Source organism: Calliphora vicina, chromosome 3, assembly GCF_958450345.1.
Source record: "Calliphora vicina chromosome 3, idCalVici1.1, whole genome shotgun sequence".
Taxonomy (NCBI): domain Eukaryota; kingdom Metazoa; phylum Arthropoda; class Insecta; order Diptera; family Calliphoridae; genus Calliphora; species Calliphora vicina.
In genome coordinates this window covers 96,366,771-96,384,573 of record NC_088782.1, presented here as the reverse complement: position 1 = coordinate 96,384,573, position 17,803 = coordinate 96,366,771, and the positions used below count along the sequence as shown (strand labels likewise).

Below are 17,803 nucleotides of genomic sequence, written 5' to 3'. Positions count from 1 at the left end.
ATTTCTAAAACATATCAAACTCTGACCGGAAAAATATCTTAACTCTTTCAGCCACGCTTTTTTGTGTATAAATTTAAAATCAAAACAATTCAATTTTTAGTTTAATCAAGATTAGTTTATTATTAATAGTAAGAAAAAAATAATCAAAACATGAAAAACCCAAACCATTCCAAGGATTTTTGTGGAGTGAAGTGAAGTGGTTAATTTACTAACCACCGTGGTGGTTGGTATCAAAAATAACTATGATAAAAATTTTTGTATCGTATAAATTTGTATAAATATTTTTGACTAAATTTTCTGACCAAACCACCGAAATATCAAAGTAACACTGAATTCGGTGAACAATAAATACTCTTTGCATTTTTTTTTTTTGAATGCGTGAAAGTCTCTCAAAAAACTGATTTTTACAATATTTTCAAATTAATATATTAGGGTATTCGAATTATTCGATTTTTCTCTTGTTCGAATAAAACGAATAAGAGATTTTAACTTGTTCGAATAATTCGATCACACGTTTAAAATTAATCGAATAATTCAAATTTTTTTAAAAAAGTAAAGAATGAAGTTTTAATGTCGGTTTTTTAATATTTTATTGTTAAAGAAAAACAAAAAATAACGTTAAAGTTAATAAACGTTTGCTTAATAAAGTGGTCTTGGGGAATTACACTATAAAGGGAATCTGTCCAAAATTTGATATCATTGTCAGTGAACGTGGCTCATTTGAAGTCAGGCATTTACAAATACGTAAAAAGTTTATTACCATGTTAGACAAAGATGTTCAAAATCTTGCTTTTCTTGCAACAAAACGTTAGTTTGCAATATTTGTATTTATCATTCGATTTATTTAATATTTTGCAACACTTATATACATATATTTTAAGTTCATGGCCTTCATCTATTTCAATGTAATCGTTATAAATATCATTCTCAATATGACTTTCGACGACCGTTTCAAAATCACATTCAACTCCACTTTAATCAAAGTTAAAATTTTGATTATTAATTGCGATTCTTCTAATATTTCGCCAGCTAAATAACAAATATTTTATAATAATGACTCACAAAAATTGTATTGTTTCTGAAATTCGACAAATAACTAAAGACAAAGGGACTTTCGATCACTGTAGATGAGTGTTCCGATAGCTCCATATAAATATATAAATATTACTGCAAGAAGTTACAAATCTAAAAACAAATCTTTAAAAATTTTTAACTTAGGACTTGAGGTACGCAATAAAATATTTGTTATTTAGCTGGCGAAATATTAGAAGAATCGCAATTAATAATCAAAATTTTAACTTAGATTAAAGTGTAGTTGAATGTGATTTTGAAACGGTCGTCGAAAGTGATATTGAGAATGATATTTATAATGATTACATTGAATATATATGATTCGGCAACGTTGATATAGCATGATGTATAATACAATTTGTTATAAATAATTTAGAAATAGTGAATAATTAACTTACTAAAGAATTAGTTACTCAATTTAAAACCCGAATTAATGAACGACATAAAAAAGTTCTTTATACGTTTATATTGTATTTGTATTCAGGATCATATCCAACTAGCTCAAATTTTTTAAAGCATAGCTCCAAAACGGAAATTAAAGGGTTTGCTAGCCAATAGTTTTTTAGATTGTTCGGGAGTTAATCGGATCAGAATATTTCTGATGAAAATTTAATGAAAATTTAACTAAATTTTCGAATGTGTTTTAACATTATCAATACTTGAATTGTTAACTTTAACATTATTTTTTATTATTCTTTAACAATAAACTATTAAAAAAGCGACATCAAAACTTCAGTCCTTACTTTTTAAAAAAAAATTTAATTATTAGAATAATTCGATTAATTTTAAACGTGTGATCGAATTATTCGAACAAGTTAAAATCTCTTATTGGAAATATTCGTTTTATTCGAACAAGAGAAAAATCGAATAATTCGAATACCCTAGTGGTTAGTAAACTGGCCACCCAACCGCAATGAATTAAGTACATAATAACAAACTTTACAGGAGACTATTTTTTTGTGATTGTTGGCATGTTTTAAATCAGAGATCTAACGTTGGTTAAACTAACTACACCATTTTTCATTGAAATTGAGAACATTATACCTGATATTGAAAAAATTCCAAATGAAATTGAGAAATTCCATTTCAAATTGAGAAAATTCCAAATGAAATTGAGAAAATTCCATTTCATATTGGAAAAATTCCGATTGAAATTGAGAATTTCCATTTGAAATTGAGAAAATTCCAAATGAAATTTGGAAAATTCTAATTGAAATTAAGAAAATTCCAAATGAAATTGAAAAAAATTTATTTTACTCTACATAAATAAATATTATAATATGTACATTCGTTTGCGCTTTCGGCAGTGAATGAACCTATGCGACTATCCATTTGAATAATGCCTGCGGTACGAATTGCACCTATCAGGTGGATGTCGGGTTCACGGGAAGTAGGTATCGAAAGAACTGTTCGGGATCCAACACGAGACCAACCACGCTTTCTACGACAAAATAAATTGAAATTAGTTTGTCTATCCAGATCACCACATCTTTCCACATCTGATATAATCGTTAATTTTGTTTTTTTTTAGTTCAAAATAATTTATATAATGTTTCTCAATTATATTTAGAATTTTCCCAATTCATTTGGAAGTTTCTTAATTTCAATTGGAATTTTCCCAATTTCTTTTGTAATTTTCTAAATTTCAATTTGAATTTCTCAATTTCATTTGGAATTTTCTGAATTTAAAATGGAAATTCTCAATTTCAATTGGACTTTTCTCAATTTCAATGAAAAAGGGTGTAGATAATTCAAGACTTTAAATGACAAACAAATTTGTATCACACTTAGGGCCATTATTACAACTTGCCGTTATAGTTAAAGGTAACTTTAAGCAATAGAAAAAGTTACCCTTAATGATAACTTTAACTATAACGGCAAGTTGTAATAATGGCCCTGAATGTGCTATCGCCATAACATTTAGTGTTTAGTTGTTTTATGAATAATGTTCAAAATGCAACAAATTTTATTTAATTAAATTCTTAGTTTAGAATCTGATTATTTACTTACACTAAACCAAATACATACACTACTCGAACACACTTTTTTATGAAATGTCAAACATTCAATTCAACATTCTCTCTCAAGTAGCAATAAATAGTAATAGTCAGTTCAATACTATAAATACTAACAGAAACACAACAACAATTAAATGTTTAAACAATTCTACTTACTATACTTAATATTTACTAACATTTGAATATGAAATATCTACTTAGTAACATACTTAGAATAGTATAAATGTAAATTTTGTTATTTGCTGCCTTCTGATTTCAAATCGATGTTTATTGAACTACTTATGTGTCTATTTATTATGTTCTCTATTTTAACTTGTAACTATTTAATTTGTTTAATTAATGTTATTTTTAATTTTGTATTTTTTTAAAAAAAAAAAAAAAAATCAAACACTACTACAAAAACCTTGAACACAAATGAAATCTCACCACCAGTTGAAATTCAAATTTTTATGATTTAGAGGAAAATATGAAAAAAAAGAAAACATTAAACTTTATATTATACACAGGTCAAACAAAAGGTAAAAATAACTAAATTTTAAGCTAAAGCGTTAGTGATCATAAAAAAGCAATATGGCGGTGACTGAGTCCAAGTTTTTATTAATCAAAAAAAAAAATAAAATAAAAATGAATCTTGTTTTTTATTATTGAAGTAATTTTTTAAAAGAATGTAATTTTTTTTAATATTGAAATGCTTGTACTAATTATTACAAATTATTAACAAACTAAAATATTTATTATTTAAATAAATAAAAGCGGTTTTAATATGTTAATATGTATTTAAAACTGCTTTTATTTTTTTAAAAAGAATATTTGTGAACAAATTGTTTTTTTTTTTATTAAAATCAAAAAATACTTACTAATAATAATTAAATACTAATTAATATTTTTCCTTAAATAATTACACATTAACAAAATACCAAACACAATTAATTTTCCTTTTAAATATATAAAAAAAAATCTTTAACTCTTAAAAACGTATTAATTTTTGAACACATTTTCCTGTAATTTGTTTATTGTTTTAAGTAAATTAAATTTTTTTCTGTTTCTTATGTACTATTTACTTAATTTGTTTGTATCTTTTCAAAATTTTCATATTATTTGTTGGCTTTTTTCCTCAAATAAAATAAGAAAACAAATATTAATCCAAATTAAGCTGCATCTTGTATTCGAAACCAAAAATTTATAAAACAAATAATAATTTTAATTTCTTTGTAAATCATTCTTACATAACTATGTGTCACAAAATTTCTATTAACAATTTAAATTCTATTCTTTATCTTTAAATCTGTCGAATTTAAAAAAGCCTTTAGCTTGTTGCTTTCAAAAAAAAAAAATACAACCTCAAGCAAAACCAACAAATGCATTTTTTAATACTGCTTAATTTCATTTTAATCTCAAACAAAATCAATGCCATTTTTTATTATTAAAAAAAACTATTGGAAATTCAATTAATTTTGATTTGTGTTTAATTTATATTTGCATTTTTTTTATTCTCTCTTTCTCTCTTTAACTCACTCGCGTCATCATCATCATTATTGATGTTACTACTGTTACTATTGTACAACAAACAAAAATAAATTTAGGTTCTCGAAGACCAAGTCTAGCGTCGGTACACAGTACGAGTTCATCCGTACGTAGCTATAGCATGATGCGTTTCGAAAAGGAACAACAGCAGAAGGAAATTCGACAAGAGATGAAATTGCGTTTGGCTCGTCTACAGCAACACCAGCATCAGCAACAGCATCAACAACATTTGAGGGAATATAAGCCGCAAATAATTATCGGCGATACTGCTGTTTCGATGCAACATGGTGTTGCCTTGAGTCGCATTACCATGGCTACACCAAGTCCAATAACACCCAATTCAACGGATGAACTTTTACCAGCGGTCGATGAAAGTCAAGAGGTAAGATTCAATTATATTGTGTATCTTCCAATAGCTTTTGTAAATTTTGAATTGAAGCTAAATTATTGATAATTACTTCAATAAATCAGTAAAAATCTTTAACAAATATGAAAACTGAAACCAAATAAATGATTAAGAGATAACTATTAATCATTCCGTTAATGAATTCATTATGAATTAATGTATAGGCTTAATTCCTTTGTAATTCAAATGTATTCAATTCATTCCATTAAGTATTCATTCTTTATAGAATTAATTCCTTATTGAATCATTAAAATTTTATGAATACAAATCTATTTTACAAAATATTTTTAAAAATGAATTCAAAGCACCACATTGAATTCTCACTCACATAGAACCATTATAGAAAATTCAAATACCCTTGAATTTACACTCACTTGGCACCATTACGCTTAATTTCATATTTCTAAGTCCATCCAAAAAATTACAATTAGAATATAGAAAAAGTACCAAAAAGCCCCAACTTGTGGTTTCCCACTTACTCTTACACTTACCAATAACCTTTATTTCATGTTTCTAGGTTCATTGGTGAAGGAATTACAAAAAGGTACTATTCGAATAAAGAAAGTACCAAAAAGTCTCCCCCTAGAATTCTCACTCACTTAGAACAATATATTCTTAATTTTATGTTTCTAAGTCTATTCTTATAGAAAATTCAAAAAAGTACCATTAGAATGAAGAAAAAGTACCATGAAGTATCCGCTTGAATTTTCACTCACTTAGACCATATACGCTTAGTTTCATATTTCTGCGTCCATTATTATAAAAAATTCTAAAAGTACCATTAGAATATAGAAAAAGTACCAAAAAAGCAGCCACTTGTGGATTCCCACCAACTCGGGCCCATGTAAGTTTTATTTCATGTTTCTAGGTTCATTGGTGAAGAAATTACAAAAAGTACCATTCCAATAAAGAAAAAGTACCAAAAAGTCTCCCCCTAGAATTCTCACTCACTTAGGACCATATACATATGCTTAATTTCATGTTTCTAAGTCCATTGTTATAGAAAATTCAAAAAGTACCATTAGAATAATAAAAAAGTACCTATAGTTAAGTTCTCACATTTTGGTACCTAAATATTTCTAACACTAACTTCACTCTGATACTTATCAGTTAACTTTAATGTCGATAAGTGAAATAATTTAAAATATTAAAAAATTACCAATTTCCCTATTCCTCCTTGAACACCCCTCAAGTTTAAAATTTCAAAACATTCCAATTTGCCAAAATTGTTTATGCTACAGACATGTCTCAAACGATTAAAATCTGTGTTAATGTGCCCAAGAAAAAATATGTTTTAAGAAAAGTACCAAACAGTTTACCCGGATTTGGCCCAATATAAACCTTGGCACTCGAGTTCCAAATAACAAACTTTTATATGAATCCAGGAACCAATGTTAAAAAAATTATCAAAATTGACTTAATTATTTCAAATAAAATATATTTCCCGATTTTATCCCCTTTTCGGTAGCTTTTTTATCCCCATTGCGCTGGTAAATTATAGAAAAATATATTTTATGAAAAAGTACCAAAAATAAACACAATTTTTATCGCTTAAAGGTTCGAATTTCCAAAAAGTACCAAACTTATATTTCTTATTTATTGATAAGTAAAGAATACAATTTAAATTTTGTTTCTATGTTTATTGGTTTAAAAGATACATAGGATGCCAAAAATATAGTTTTTACCCGTTTTCTCCCCTAAGATGTTCGAAAAAGTACGAAACACCTGTCAGCTTATTTTTAAATGGAGTAACATGCAATTTTAAGTATCTTTATTAGTTTTGAAGATATTAGGTTACCGAATTTCGAATTTTCAAAAATCCCTTCTTAGTGGATTGTTTTGGGGAGGGAGGAACCCACAGTTAAAATTTCACAATCCTAGCTTCAGTCATTTGGGCTGTGCGATGATGAATCAGTCATTCATTTGGAAATTAAGGGACCAAAAATATCTTAAAGGAATGGACCTAAGCTTCTTTTGAGGAAAAAATAAAAAAGGGCCCATTTTGAAAAAAAGTTAGATTTTGCCAAAAAAAAAAGTCAAAAATTGTATGTTTTGAGTTTCAAAATATTTATTTTGATAGATATCCCACTCGCATCCAACTATGCGACCATAAGGGTCTTCAAGGAAAATATCTAAGCTTTATTTTAAAACAAGGGCCCAATTTGAAAAAAAAAATTTTTGATTTCGGAAAAAAAATATTAAAAATTTTTTATTTTTTTTTTGTAAATATTTTTTTTTCGAACGATTGAAGAAAGAGCTATCTAAACTATTTGGGACTGAGTTACTATCCAAAGAACTAACCTTTGTGCAAATTTCATCCCGATCGGAAGACATTGATTTCAAAAGTTGGTTCATTTGACATGAAGTGCCCCATATATGAAAAAATATAACATAAAAGTAAAAAACTATGAATAATAATACACCGATAAAATTAGCCGCAACCCGCAACAGTACCCTGAGGCACCCCTTAGTTTTTGCGTTCTCAGCACACTTTATGTTAAATGTTTAACAATTACAAATGTATAAACTGAAAGAATAATAATTTTCGTAGTTATCTGTACGAAAGTTCTGGTAACTATGATCTCGAAATTCATTTTAGTCATTGGACCCCATATACAATTGTAAAACTTTTTTATTTAGTTATCTATCTGGTGCAAACCACAATACTAAATTCAAATTCCAATTCATATTCTCAACTTATCATTAAAGGCTCAATGTACTTTACATACATATATCCACATGTAAATCACATAAACCATTGATAAATGTATTTTCTTATTATAAATAAACAGTTTGTGGTAAATTAATAAAGATTAAATGTCTATTATACATATTTCACTATAAATTATGCGACTAAGTATATAAATGACAGCAGTGATTCTAAAGACATTTTCCAATAAACAAGTGAACAAAATGTTGAGCAAACAGATTATATATTTAACGTTTTATCTATTAATTTTACTGTTTTTAACAATTAATCGGCAGACACAAATTACGCGAACTTTAAATAATTGTGGTCGTTTTTCATGTGGATAAAATAAACGAAAAGTTAAATTAGTGCCTTCATTTTGATTGTGATAAAAATACAAATCGAATTTAAAAATACAAATTTACTTTATATTGACTGAAGCGTTCAAAAACTTTGAAGTCTATTGTTTAAGAAATAACGAAGTACGATTTTCATATTCAGTTTTAATTCAGTTGATAACACAGTGCAACACGAAAAAAATAACCATATACGGATAGTTATTTTGAAGAAAATACAAAAAAAAAACAAGTAAGAGAGCTATATTCGGCTGTGCCGAATCTTATATACCCATCAGCAAATTATACTTTAAAATATTTTTTTTTAAATATTTTTAGGTAAACAAAATTTAATTTTTTTTTTAATTTTTTTTAAAAAAATTTTGAAAAAACTTTTTTTATTTTTTTTAAATTTTTTTTTGGAAAAAAAATGTATGACAAAAAAATGTTTGATGAAAAAAAAATTCGGGTTAAAAAATATTTTTCCCTATTTGGACTTTGAAATATCTGTCATTAGATATCCATATTGTCTATATTAATGACTTAGTAATCCAGATATAGATCAAAAATGGGTCAAAAATCGAGGTTGTCCCGGTTTTTTGCTCATATCTCCGTTATTTATGGACCGATTTTGCTGATTTTATATAGCAAATTTCTCGAAAGCATGTCTGACAGAATTATTGAAGATTTGGATCCCGAAGATATCTGGGGTCTTCAAAAAATTGATTTCAACAGACAGACGGACAGACAGACGGACATGGCTTAATCGACTCCGCTATCTATAAGGATCCAGAATATATATACTTTATAGGGTCGGAAATGAAAAATGTAGAAATTACAAACGGAATGACAAACTTATATATACCCTTCTCACGAAGCTGAAGAGTATAAAAAGTCCCGTGTCTCCCTGCTTTGCCCAAAGTAATTTTTGCAAAAAAAAAAGTAATCATTTTCTTAGGCTCATATCTTGCAAACAGTTCGGAATTTTGATTTACGCTCTGAGGCAAGGTTGTAGTTCTTTTCATAAAGAATAAAAATTGTGAACATATAAAATCAGAAGAAAATTCATCTTCAAGATCAAAATCGAAAAAACTTTAAAAAATTCGAAATAGATTTTTTAAGGCTGCCTAAAAGTATGCTTTAGTTTATAATAATTTAATAGTTTATGGCCCAAAACACTTAATTTCTTTAGTTTTTTCTTACTAACTTATATAGACATACCTAAACGGTGTTAAAAATCATTCCTAGGAAGTTCATATGTTCTAGAAAGTTATTTATTGAGATCTTAGGTACATTTTTGTAGTTGATTGTTTCCTTGAATTTTTAACGGTTTGCTACCTATGGACATGAACAAGGGAAAAAAGATAAAAAAATCGAATTTTTTAAAGTTTTTTGGGATTTTGATTTTGAAGATGAAGTTTTTTTTATTTTATATGTTCACAATTGTTGTCCTTATGACAAGGGCTACAACTTTGCCTTAGAGAGTAAATCAAATTTCTGAACTGTTTGCAAGATATGAGCCTGAGAAAATGATGACTTTTTTGCAATAATTTCACCGAGGCCCCAAATCTTTGGGGGCCCATAAAAAAGTGCATGACTTTGAGCAAAACTGTATGTGGTATGTGGTTATTTTTCCATGACTCAAAAAATTACACACAGTTTAATCACTGTATTGATTGATTTCGGTAATTAAAAATAACCGAGCACTAACCTGAACTGATCAAAGTGAACGATTTTGGAGTCTAGATCTGACCAGATCATAATATGTAATAAAAAGTCGGCACAATAACAATACCATTTTATTAATATCAGCTATAATGAAAATACGTATATTATAATAACAGAGGCTTGATTAACCACTATATTTGATGCATCATGGCTACCTAAGTACAAAAGTGGTAAAATTTTGCTATTAATTGATTTCTTTGTTAAAAAATGTTTAAGTATAATTATAAATTTTGTTCGAAGTTTCTCCACATAATTAATGATAACTCAAAATGGGTTCGATGTTATTAAGACAAACTTAGAAAGGTTTAGATTTACATAACCTTTAATCCGATTGCATTTCAATCGGCTCAGTAGTTTCCGAGTTATAATAACAAATTTAAGCAAAAAACATATATTTTTACGTGAAAATAGTTAATTTCTTTTGTTTTAAAAAAATCATGAAAAAAAGAAATGGAAATTTTTGAAATACAATTTAAAAAATTCTGAAATATAATTGGAATATTCTGAAATAAAATTAGAAAATTCTGAAATACAATTCTATTTTTATTTGAATTATTTTTGAATTATCATTAAAATAAATACATAAATAAATTAAATTAAATTTATTTGCAGTATCAACCCAAATCCGATATGATCACCAAACCGCTATTTGCAGAATCAGTTGCTTCTGCTACCATAAGTGCTATAAAAAATGTTGCTGCCTCTTCGGGTACGAATCAAAATATGACCAGTACAACTAATGCCGCTATTGCTTCTTCGTCATCGTCAGCTACAGGTATGGATCTGGCTAGTGCTGCTGCTTATATTGGACCCTGCAGTTCTTCAAATGAAGCGCTTTAAATTAATTTAAACAAAAATATATAAATGTTTATATACATACATATATATACACATATAAATATAAATAAATAAATTAATAAATAAATAAATGCATAAGTAAATGTTAAATGAAAATTATATTAGAAAAATCCAAAAGTAAACAACTTTAAAAAGCGTATTAAGTATAGAATATGAAAATTATAAAAAGAAAAATATGCTATTTTGCATTTTATATTTGTATATAACAAAAATTTAAAAGAAAATTACCAAAAAAAAAAAGAAAAGAAAACAAGAATAAAAGAAATATTTAGTGTAATTATTATTGCAACATTGTTTTTATGTTTATTTAATTGAAAAAGTTGTAATATTTTTTATACAAACTTATAGAATTTATAGAAAGAAAACTGATCAACAAATGAAAACACAAACCAACAAAATTACATTTATCAGTATTTAAATATTTAATATAAATTTACATACAAAATTCTCATAAAAAATATAAAACATTTAAACCACATTACTGCAAGGAAATTTATTTTCCAATTCAAATTGTTTTCCATTGCAATGCAATTTGAAACCAATACTGTAAGTCTTTATCCTACCATTTGCAATCTAATTTAATTCCTCGAAAATCATTATTGAAAAACGAGTAAAATGTACTTGAATGTTTTAAGTAGTTTCAATGCCTATTCTTTAATTACGTTTTATCCAAATTAAATAGGGATTTAATCCTAAAAAAAATGTGAACTTTTGTAAATAGATTTAAATAATTTTGAGTTTTAGTAGCACTAGTACTTTTATAAGGATTCTTGAACTCTCGTCAAAACAGTTTAATTTTCAATTTCATTCGATTAGCTATTACTCCATCATCACTACAAAAGAACTACATCAAGACTGTAATAAATCAAAAAACTAACTTTGTTTACTGTGACTTTGCCTAAGAAGAAGACATTTTCTGAGAATACAAGATATTAATATGGATTTTTTATACAATATAAAGCGTGATATAATTCTGCATCATTAACTTAAATAACCATATTATTTTATGCCTATATCAATCTTTAAGTAAATGAACGATATATTCAAAGCAAGTCGGTGTTGGTACATTTTCATTTCATCTGAATCACTTCATTTTATATTCCTTGGATGTTCTTCTACACAACTTCATAGTTTCATAATACCACTGATGCTTCCAGTAGATGAAGGGTGATAGAGGGAAGTGAGACTTGTATTTGTGTAAATTAGTAATACAATATCGGCAAATACAACCAATAAAATTAGATAAAAAATATGTTAAAGAATATTTTTTAAAACATTAATAAACGTATCCATTCGACTATTCGTTAAGTTAATGCAGCTCAAATTAGACTTCTGCCGTTTAGAAACCGATATCGAGGAATAGGCCGTAAAATAACACTAAGGCCGGGTAACTGATCTACATTTTAAACATACTTAAGGCTTAATCTAAGATTAAATATATTTTTTGACACTACGTTTAACATTTAATTAATGATCCTAACTAGAGTATCCAAACCCGAAACTGAAAACCGGTCAACCGATTTTTTCATCTTTGTAAACTCGACTGGTCTCGGTTTTCTTTAACTTGTCGGTTTTTTGAGGAACCGCATTTAACAACATATTCAGCCCAATTATGAATAAAAAATTCCGCGGGAGTTTTTTCCCATTGAATTTGAATAGGAAAAATGAGAAAAGAGGAAAGAGGAAAAACTCCCGGGGGAATTTTTATTCATAATTGGGCTGATTATTGAAAAACTTTGATATCATTTTTAAAAATACTGTTTTATTTTATAGAAAATTATAGCATTTGACAATATTTCGTAAAATATATAAAATAATTGCATAAAGATAGAGCCTTAAGAATCAAAAATGTTAAATTTCCGACGATTTAGTACACAATTCCTAACATATTTCTTATTAGTTGACCGCCCCGGCTTCGTCCGGTAGCTCTTCAAATTTCTCCAACCCGTATACTCCAGCCTGTTCTTATTTATTTGCAAATATCTAAATTTGTACTGCATTCTTTTGGGAGGCTTTTTATTACAGTTGACTGGATTCAAAAAAGTTCAAAAGAGTTTTACCGGAATTTTTGAATTTTTTTCTTTTCGAATCGAATAAAAAAAAATCAGCCAAATCGCTCCAGACGTTCTCAACTGATACATACATGGACCATTTCATTTTTATATATAGAGATATAGAAGATAAGCGTCCACAAATAAAAATAAATCTAAGTAGACCTTATTGAATACAAATTTAATATAACCCGGTTTTTTTAAATGACAAAAATTAAAACTGGTTTTTTCAACAACACAATATTCGGTTAAACCGAAAACCGGTTTTTTAAATTTGAAGGTTTTTTGGACACTCTAATCCTAACTGAGTGTTAGGTTAGGAAATGATGTCATAGCCAATCCAACTCAATTCAGTGTTCGATAGGAAAAACAACCGATCCTATGAACATCATTCATTTTCTCGATAAGAACTTTACATCCAATAGAAATTGTTGTATTTAAATGCTTTCTCAACATGCTTTCTTAACATTAAAAGTAATTCAACATTAAATTCAGACGTGAACATAGTTCCCTGGTCATTATGCAATCATTCCTAATACCACATATCATATTTGCAAGATCCCTGGCGTATTTCCATAATCCACATAATCAAAAGTTCTGTGTAGAAATTGACTCCCCTCCTTTTAACAGGAATACTTTTTCGCTAACCGGGACTGCAGATAAGATATGTTAAGTTAGATTCAATGAGAGTATAGTTAAAATAATTCATATGATTATATAAAGAAGATTATATGTTAAATTTCATTCCTTATTATATCTATATCTATATCAAATCATTGTAATTTTTTGTATTGATATATTTGAAATTATTACTCTGTTAATATGTATTAGTTTTAACGATTTGACTTAATATTTGTATGGCCAAATTAGAGCAATAAAATTAAATTAAATCTTACGATTGTAATCTAACATTGAACTATAACCATAAACGAACACAATGATGTATGATTAATTTTATTGGTAAAAAAAAATCACTCATACGCAACATGATTTATTAAAGGTATTTATAGACGGCAATACTGAGCATTAATATTTATCAAAAATTCAAGTATCATAATACAATTTCATCGTCTAAACAATATTTGTATTAGATTTTCAAAAAATAGGAATGATTTTTTTGATATACGTTCCGTATTCAAAAATTGTTTAAAACAATTCAAGAACTTTTTATTTTCATATGTATCGGGTATGTATTTTTAAATAGAAATAAGGCAAACAAAAAATGTCAAAAAAATAAAAAATAAAAATAAAGTTTGCAGAGAAATATCAATCAACAAAGATATAAAAATAAATGTTTTTTCGAAACGATTTCTTGAAATACCGAATGATTTCAATAATATTTTAAATTTGAAAAATGTTAATACTCAGTATTGCCGTCTATAAATACCTTAAGTACATTGTTTGATTGGATTATTTTGTACTTTTCAATATTATATTCATATAATTTGGAGATTTTGGGAATTTCTAAAATACTTAAGAATGAATATTTAGGAAAAACTGTATGATAAAGGGATGATTGTTTTAATTAAATCTGAAGTATAGACCACTTATCGCACCATTCGTCCTATGTTTAATGGCCACAGTTGCTTTCTCGTATTTCTGTTGTTTAAAGGAAGTTATAGATTCTATTCAAATCAGTATTAGAGAGACAACGTTTGTTCTTAAAGACTGAACAAATACAGAAAATATGCTCAATACTTAGTCTCCTCTTCGACGTTGCAAATTCCACAAAAGTCGATGTAAAGAATTTGCAGCCTTTGAGCCTGTGCAACAGGGAATCAGTGATCATTTATGACCCCTATGAGGTTCCTTTAATGTTTCCATCAACGTCCCTATGTCCAGGAACATACATATGAGTAGGTGAGATGCAAAACTCGTTCGTTTTGGAGCTTTATGGTGCAATATAGAGATTTTATGGATGCTTGTTCTTTTCTATATTTTTCATGACTTAAAATTGTAATGAGCAGCAAAACTTGTTTGTCATTTTCAAAACTCTCTCATTACATATTCCGTAGCAAAACTCGCTGGTTCAATGTTTTAATCATTCTTTTTGAAGTCGGCTAATTTCAATATTGTTAAGATCTTAATTACTGAACTTCCTATATATGATTGGAAAACTGCAGTATCTTCTGTGCTTAAAGCACCAGTAGTGGTTTTAACGATCCGACAATCGCAATATTAGCCGACAACTTTTGTTGTTTGCAGTAAAGAGGAATATAAAAAAAAACAATTGAATTTATTCAAGTCAAACACTTTAGTTTGTAAATTTTATTAATTCATAATTCTGATTATGTTTTTTTAAAACTCATCACATGTGATACGCGTTTCGGTATGATTCTTTCAAAATGATTTGAACAAACTAAACCGTCTTTAAAGCATTACAAAATGGTTGAGCAATTTTGAATAGTGCCTCAGATGGTGTAGTCCTAAATTCACCAGTTTTGTTTTAGTGATTTTTTGTTCTCTAACGCCCCATAGAATATAATTGTTTAATAACAAAATCTTATAGTCTTAGGACTGATTCTCTGTTTAGGCCAATTGCCTTTTTGCTGCTTCAGTGGTCCTGGATTGTGTATTCAGTGTCTCAGGCCATTTGAACAAGAAATGTAGGAAAAAATCTTTCTTTTTTATAAAACACAACCTTCCTATGTCCGTTATAGACTCTGAAACCATCCAATTGATGAGCTCCAAACCGGATTCATTAGGAAGGCAATTTTATCGGTCCATTCGTGAACCCGATTTCTGAGTTTTCCCATGCACAAATTTTTCCCAATTTTAAACGTCTATTCTATTAAAATTTGTGTATCTTTAAATTTTTTATGAGAGAACATCTCCCGATGTGTAAATTTTTGGAATTTCGAATTCTAAGAGGGGTAAAAATGGGAAAAAACGGGTAAAGTCTGTATCTCTATATCTGCGGAACTAATAAAGCTAGCACCAAAAATCCAACTTAATACAAAACATAAGTGGACAGCTGTGTGGTACATTTTCACCTTTAAGAGGATAAAACTGGGAAAAAACTAGTTTTAGTACTATTTGTATCTCATTAAATTTAAATGGAATTAAAAAAAAATTCAAATGGATAATTTGGATATTTTTTGAAATTTGAATGTATAAGGGGTCCCTATTTTTGGTACTTTTTTAATATGGTAAACAAAATTTTATTAAAAAACCCCTCCATTGTGAGTAGCTATAATAGAATCATTGTATAACTACCAGTAAATAAGATGGAGGGTATATTGATTTTGTTATTCCGTTTGTAACATATCGAAATATTTGTCTTAGAACCAAAAGCATACATATTCTGGGTCCTTATCTAGATATGTTAGTCCGCCTGTCTATCTGTTTGAAGACACGATAGAGCCTTAATCTTTATTAAATATTCTCTGTTGAAAATCGGTCTAGTAGAACCAAGTTATGTATTAGGTCCACTTCCGAAAATCACTTAAATAAGGTTATTCAATAAAAATCTTAAAGCTAAATCAACAATGTACATGAGTTGATTCGCTTTTTTTCTATATGAATGAAATCACAGTTTTTGTAGTGTTTTCAATCATCAACAAGTCCTAATAATATTGCTTGCAGTCAGTGCTTGCGCTCTCACAAGTGATTGCCATTTTCTCAATCAGTTTTTAAATGCCGTTAGCAATAACAATTCAAAAATGATTACTGTGTTTTGAATCATATCCAAAGTATTCAAATAATTCATAAAAGCTCGATGTTAAGTTAAAGAAATAAATTTCATCTTATTTTGATACAATGAACTCCGAAATAATAAAAAATATTGAAAATGTCGCTTTCCGTATTATAAACAATACAAATATGCATGAAAAATCCTCCTTAAATAAATTCAAACATATTCATATAGGAAAGTGTATATTTACTCAAAAAACTCTGTGTATATTCAAACCACTCATATTGATTCGCTGCTTTTGTGAATGGTAAGTGTTTACAGAATACGCAAGCAATTACATGCATTTTGTAAATAAATACTTGCTGTAGTGAATCATGTAATGACAGTATTCGTTTAGTTTATGTATAGTGATAACTCAGTATTCACTTTTGCAAAATAATAAATATGTCATTTGAATGACATATTTATTATTTTGCATGTCAAATTGAATCAAGTGTCATTATATTATTTAAACTGATGTTTAGACAAGGAAATTTTAAGAGAAAGACCCTTCATCCAATCGTAACCTCCAAATTTCGTAAACTAAAATACTAAATCTCGTTCCTTTAAAAATTCAAATTCTATCACGCACAATGTCATTTCATAAAAATTGAAAAATAGAAATTTCATGTTTAAAAAGGACTACAATAATTTATAACTGAAATTAAAAAATAATAAAAATAAACAAAAAATAATGAATGAATGAAAACTAAAATACACAGTAAATTGTAAAAAAATAATAAATAATGTTAGACTTTACACAAAATGTATGTATGTAAGTTAATTATACAACGTGTAGACTTGTAAAGAATTTAAATTAAAAACCAAAAGAAATGAATTTACACAATAAGGTTTAAAAAACAAATATGTATTGATTATTGTTTTGTTTTCCGTTTTATTATTATTATAATTATTCAAATTAAACATTTAAAACCAAAATTATACAATATATAATTCCCTAAAATGTTCCTTTTGTAAAAAAAAATAATATTAAAAGATGAATTAAGAACTAGTTTAAAAAATTCCAACATTTTAATTTTCTTAGTAATTTTTTTATTTAGAAAATTTCCTAGACAAAAAAGATAAACCTCTTCCAAGAGTTTCATTTCAAAATCAAAACAATAATAATTATAGCCTCCTCCTACTACACTAATCGTTTAGAACAAAAATTACAACATAAAAAATGAAAGAAACTATATCAAATTAATAAAATTCTTAAAGAAGAAATAAAATAAAACAAAACACAACACAACACAACTTATACACCTTAAAGATTAAAAACAATTATGAAAATAAATTTGGTTGTCCTTTAACACAAATATTAAAACTAAATTAAAATACAATTTAGCTAAAAAAAAATTATAAATTCAAGCAACAACAACAACTACAACTACGAATGAAAAATAGTAATATTAAATCTTATTGAAAATAAAAACAAATAAATTAGTAA

General features: G+C 27.2%; 1 protein-coding gene across 2 annotated transcripts in view; it reads left to right on the top strand.

Moving 5' to 3' along the window:
• Positions 1 to 10,906, top strand: part of LOC135954197 (uncharacterized) — a 73,908-nt gene extending 63,002 nt beyond the window's left edge. The window contains exons 6-7 of one of the 2 annotated variants that reach the window (XM_065504276.1): positions 4,673 to 4,995; positions 10,384 to 10,906. In XM_065504276.1, coding sequence (XP_065360348.1) covers positions 4,673 to 4,995; positions 10,384 to 10,611 — 551 coding nt within the window. In that variant the 3' untranslated portion in view covers positions 10,612 to 10,906. Of the gene's footprint in view, positions 1 to 4,672; positions 4,996 to 10,383 lie in introns of those variants that run through there. The other variant, XM_065504275.1, reaches the window with a different exon arrangement.
• The last annotated feature ends 6,897 nt before the right edge of the window (positions 10,907 to 17,803 follow it).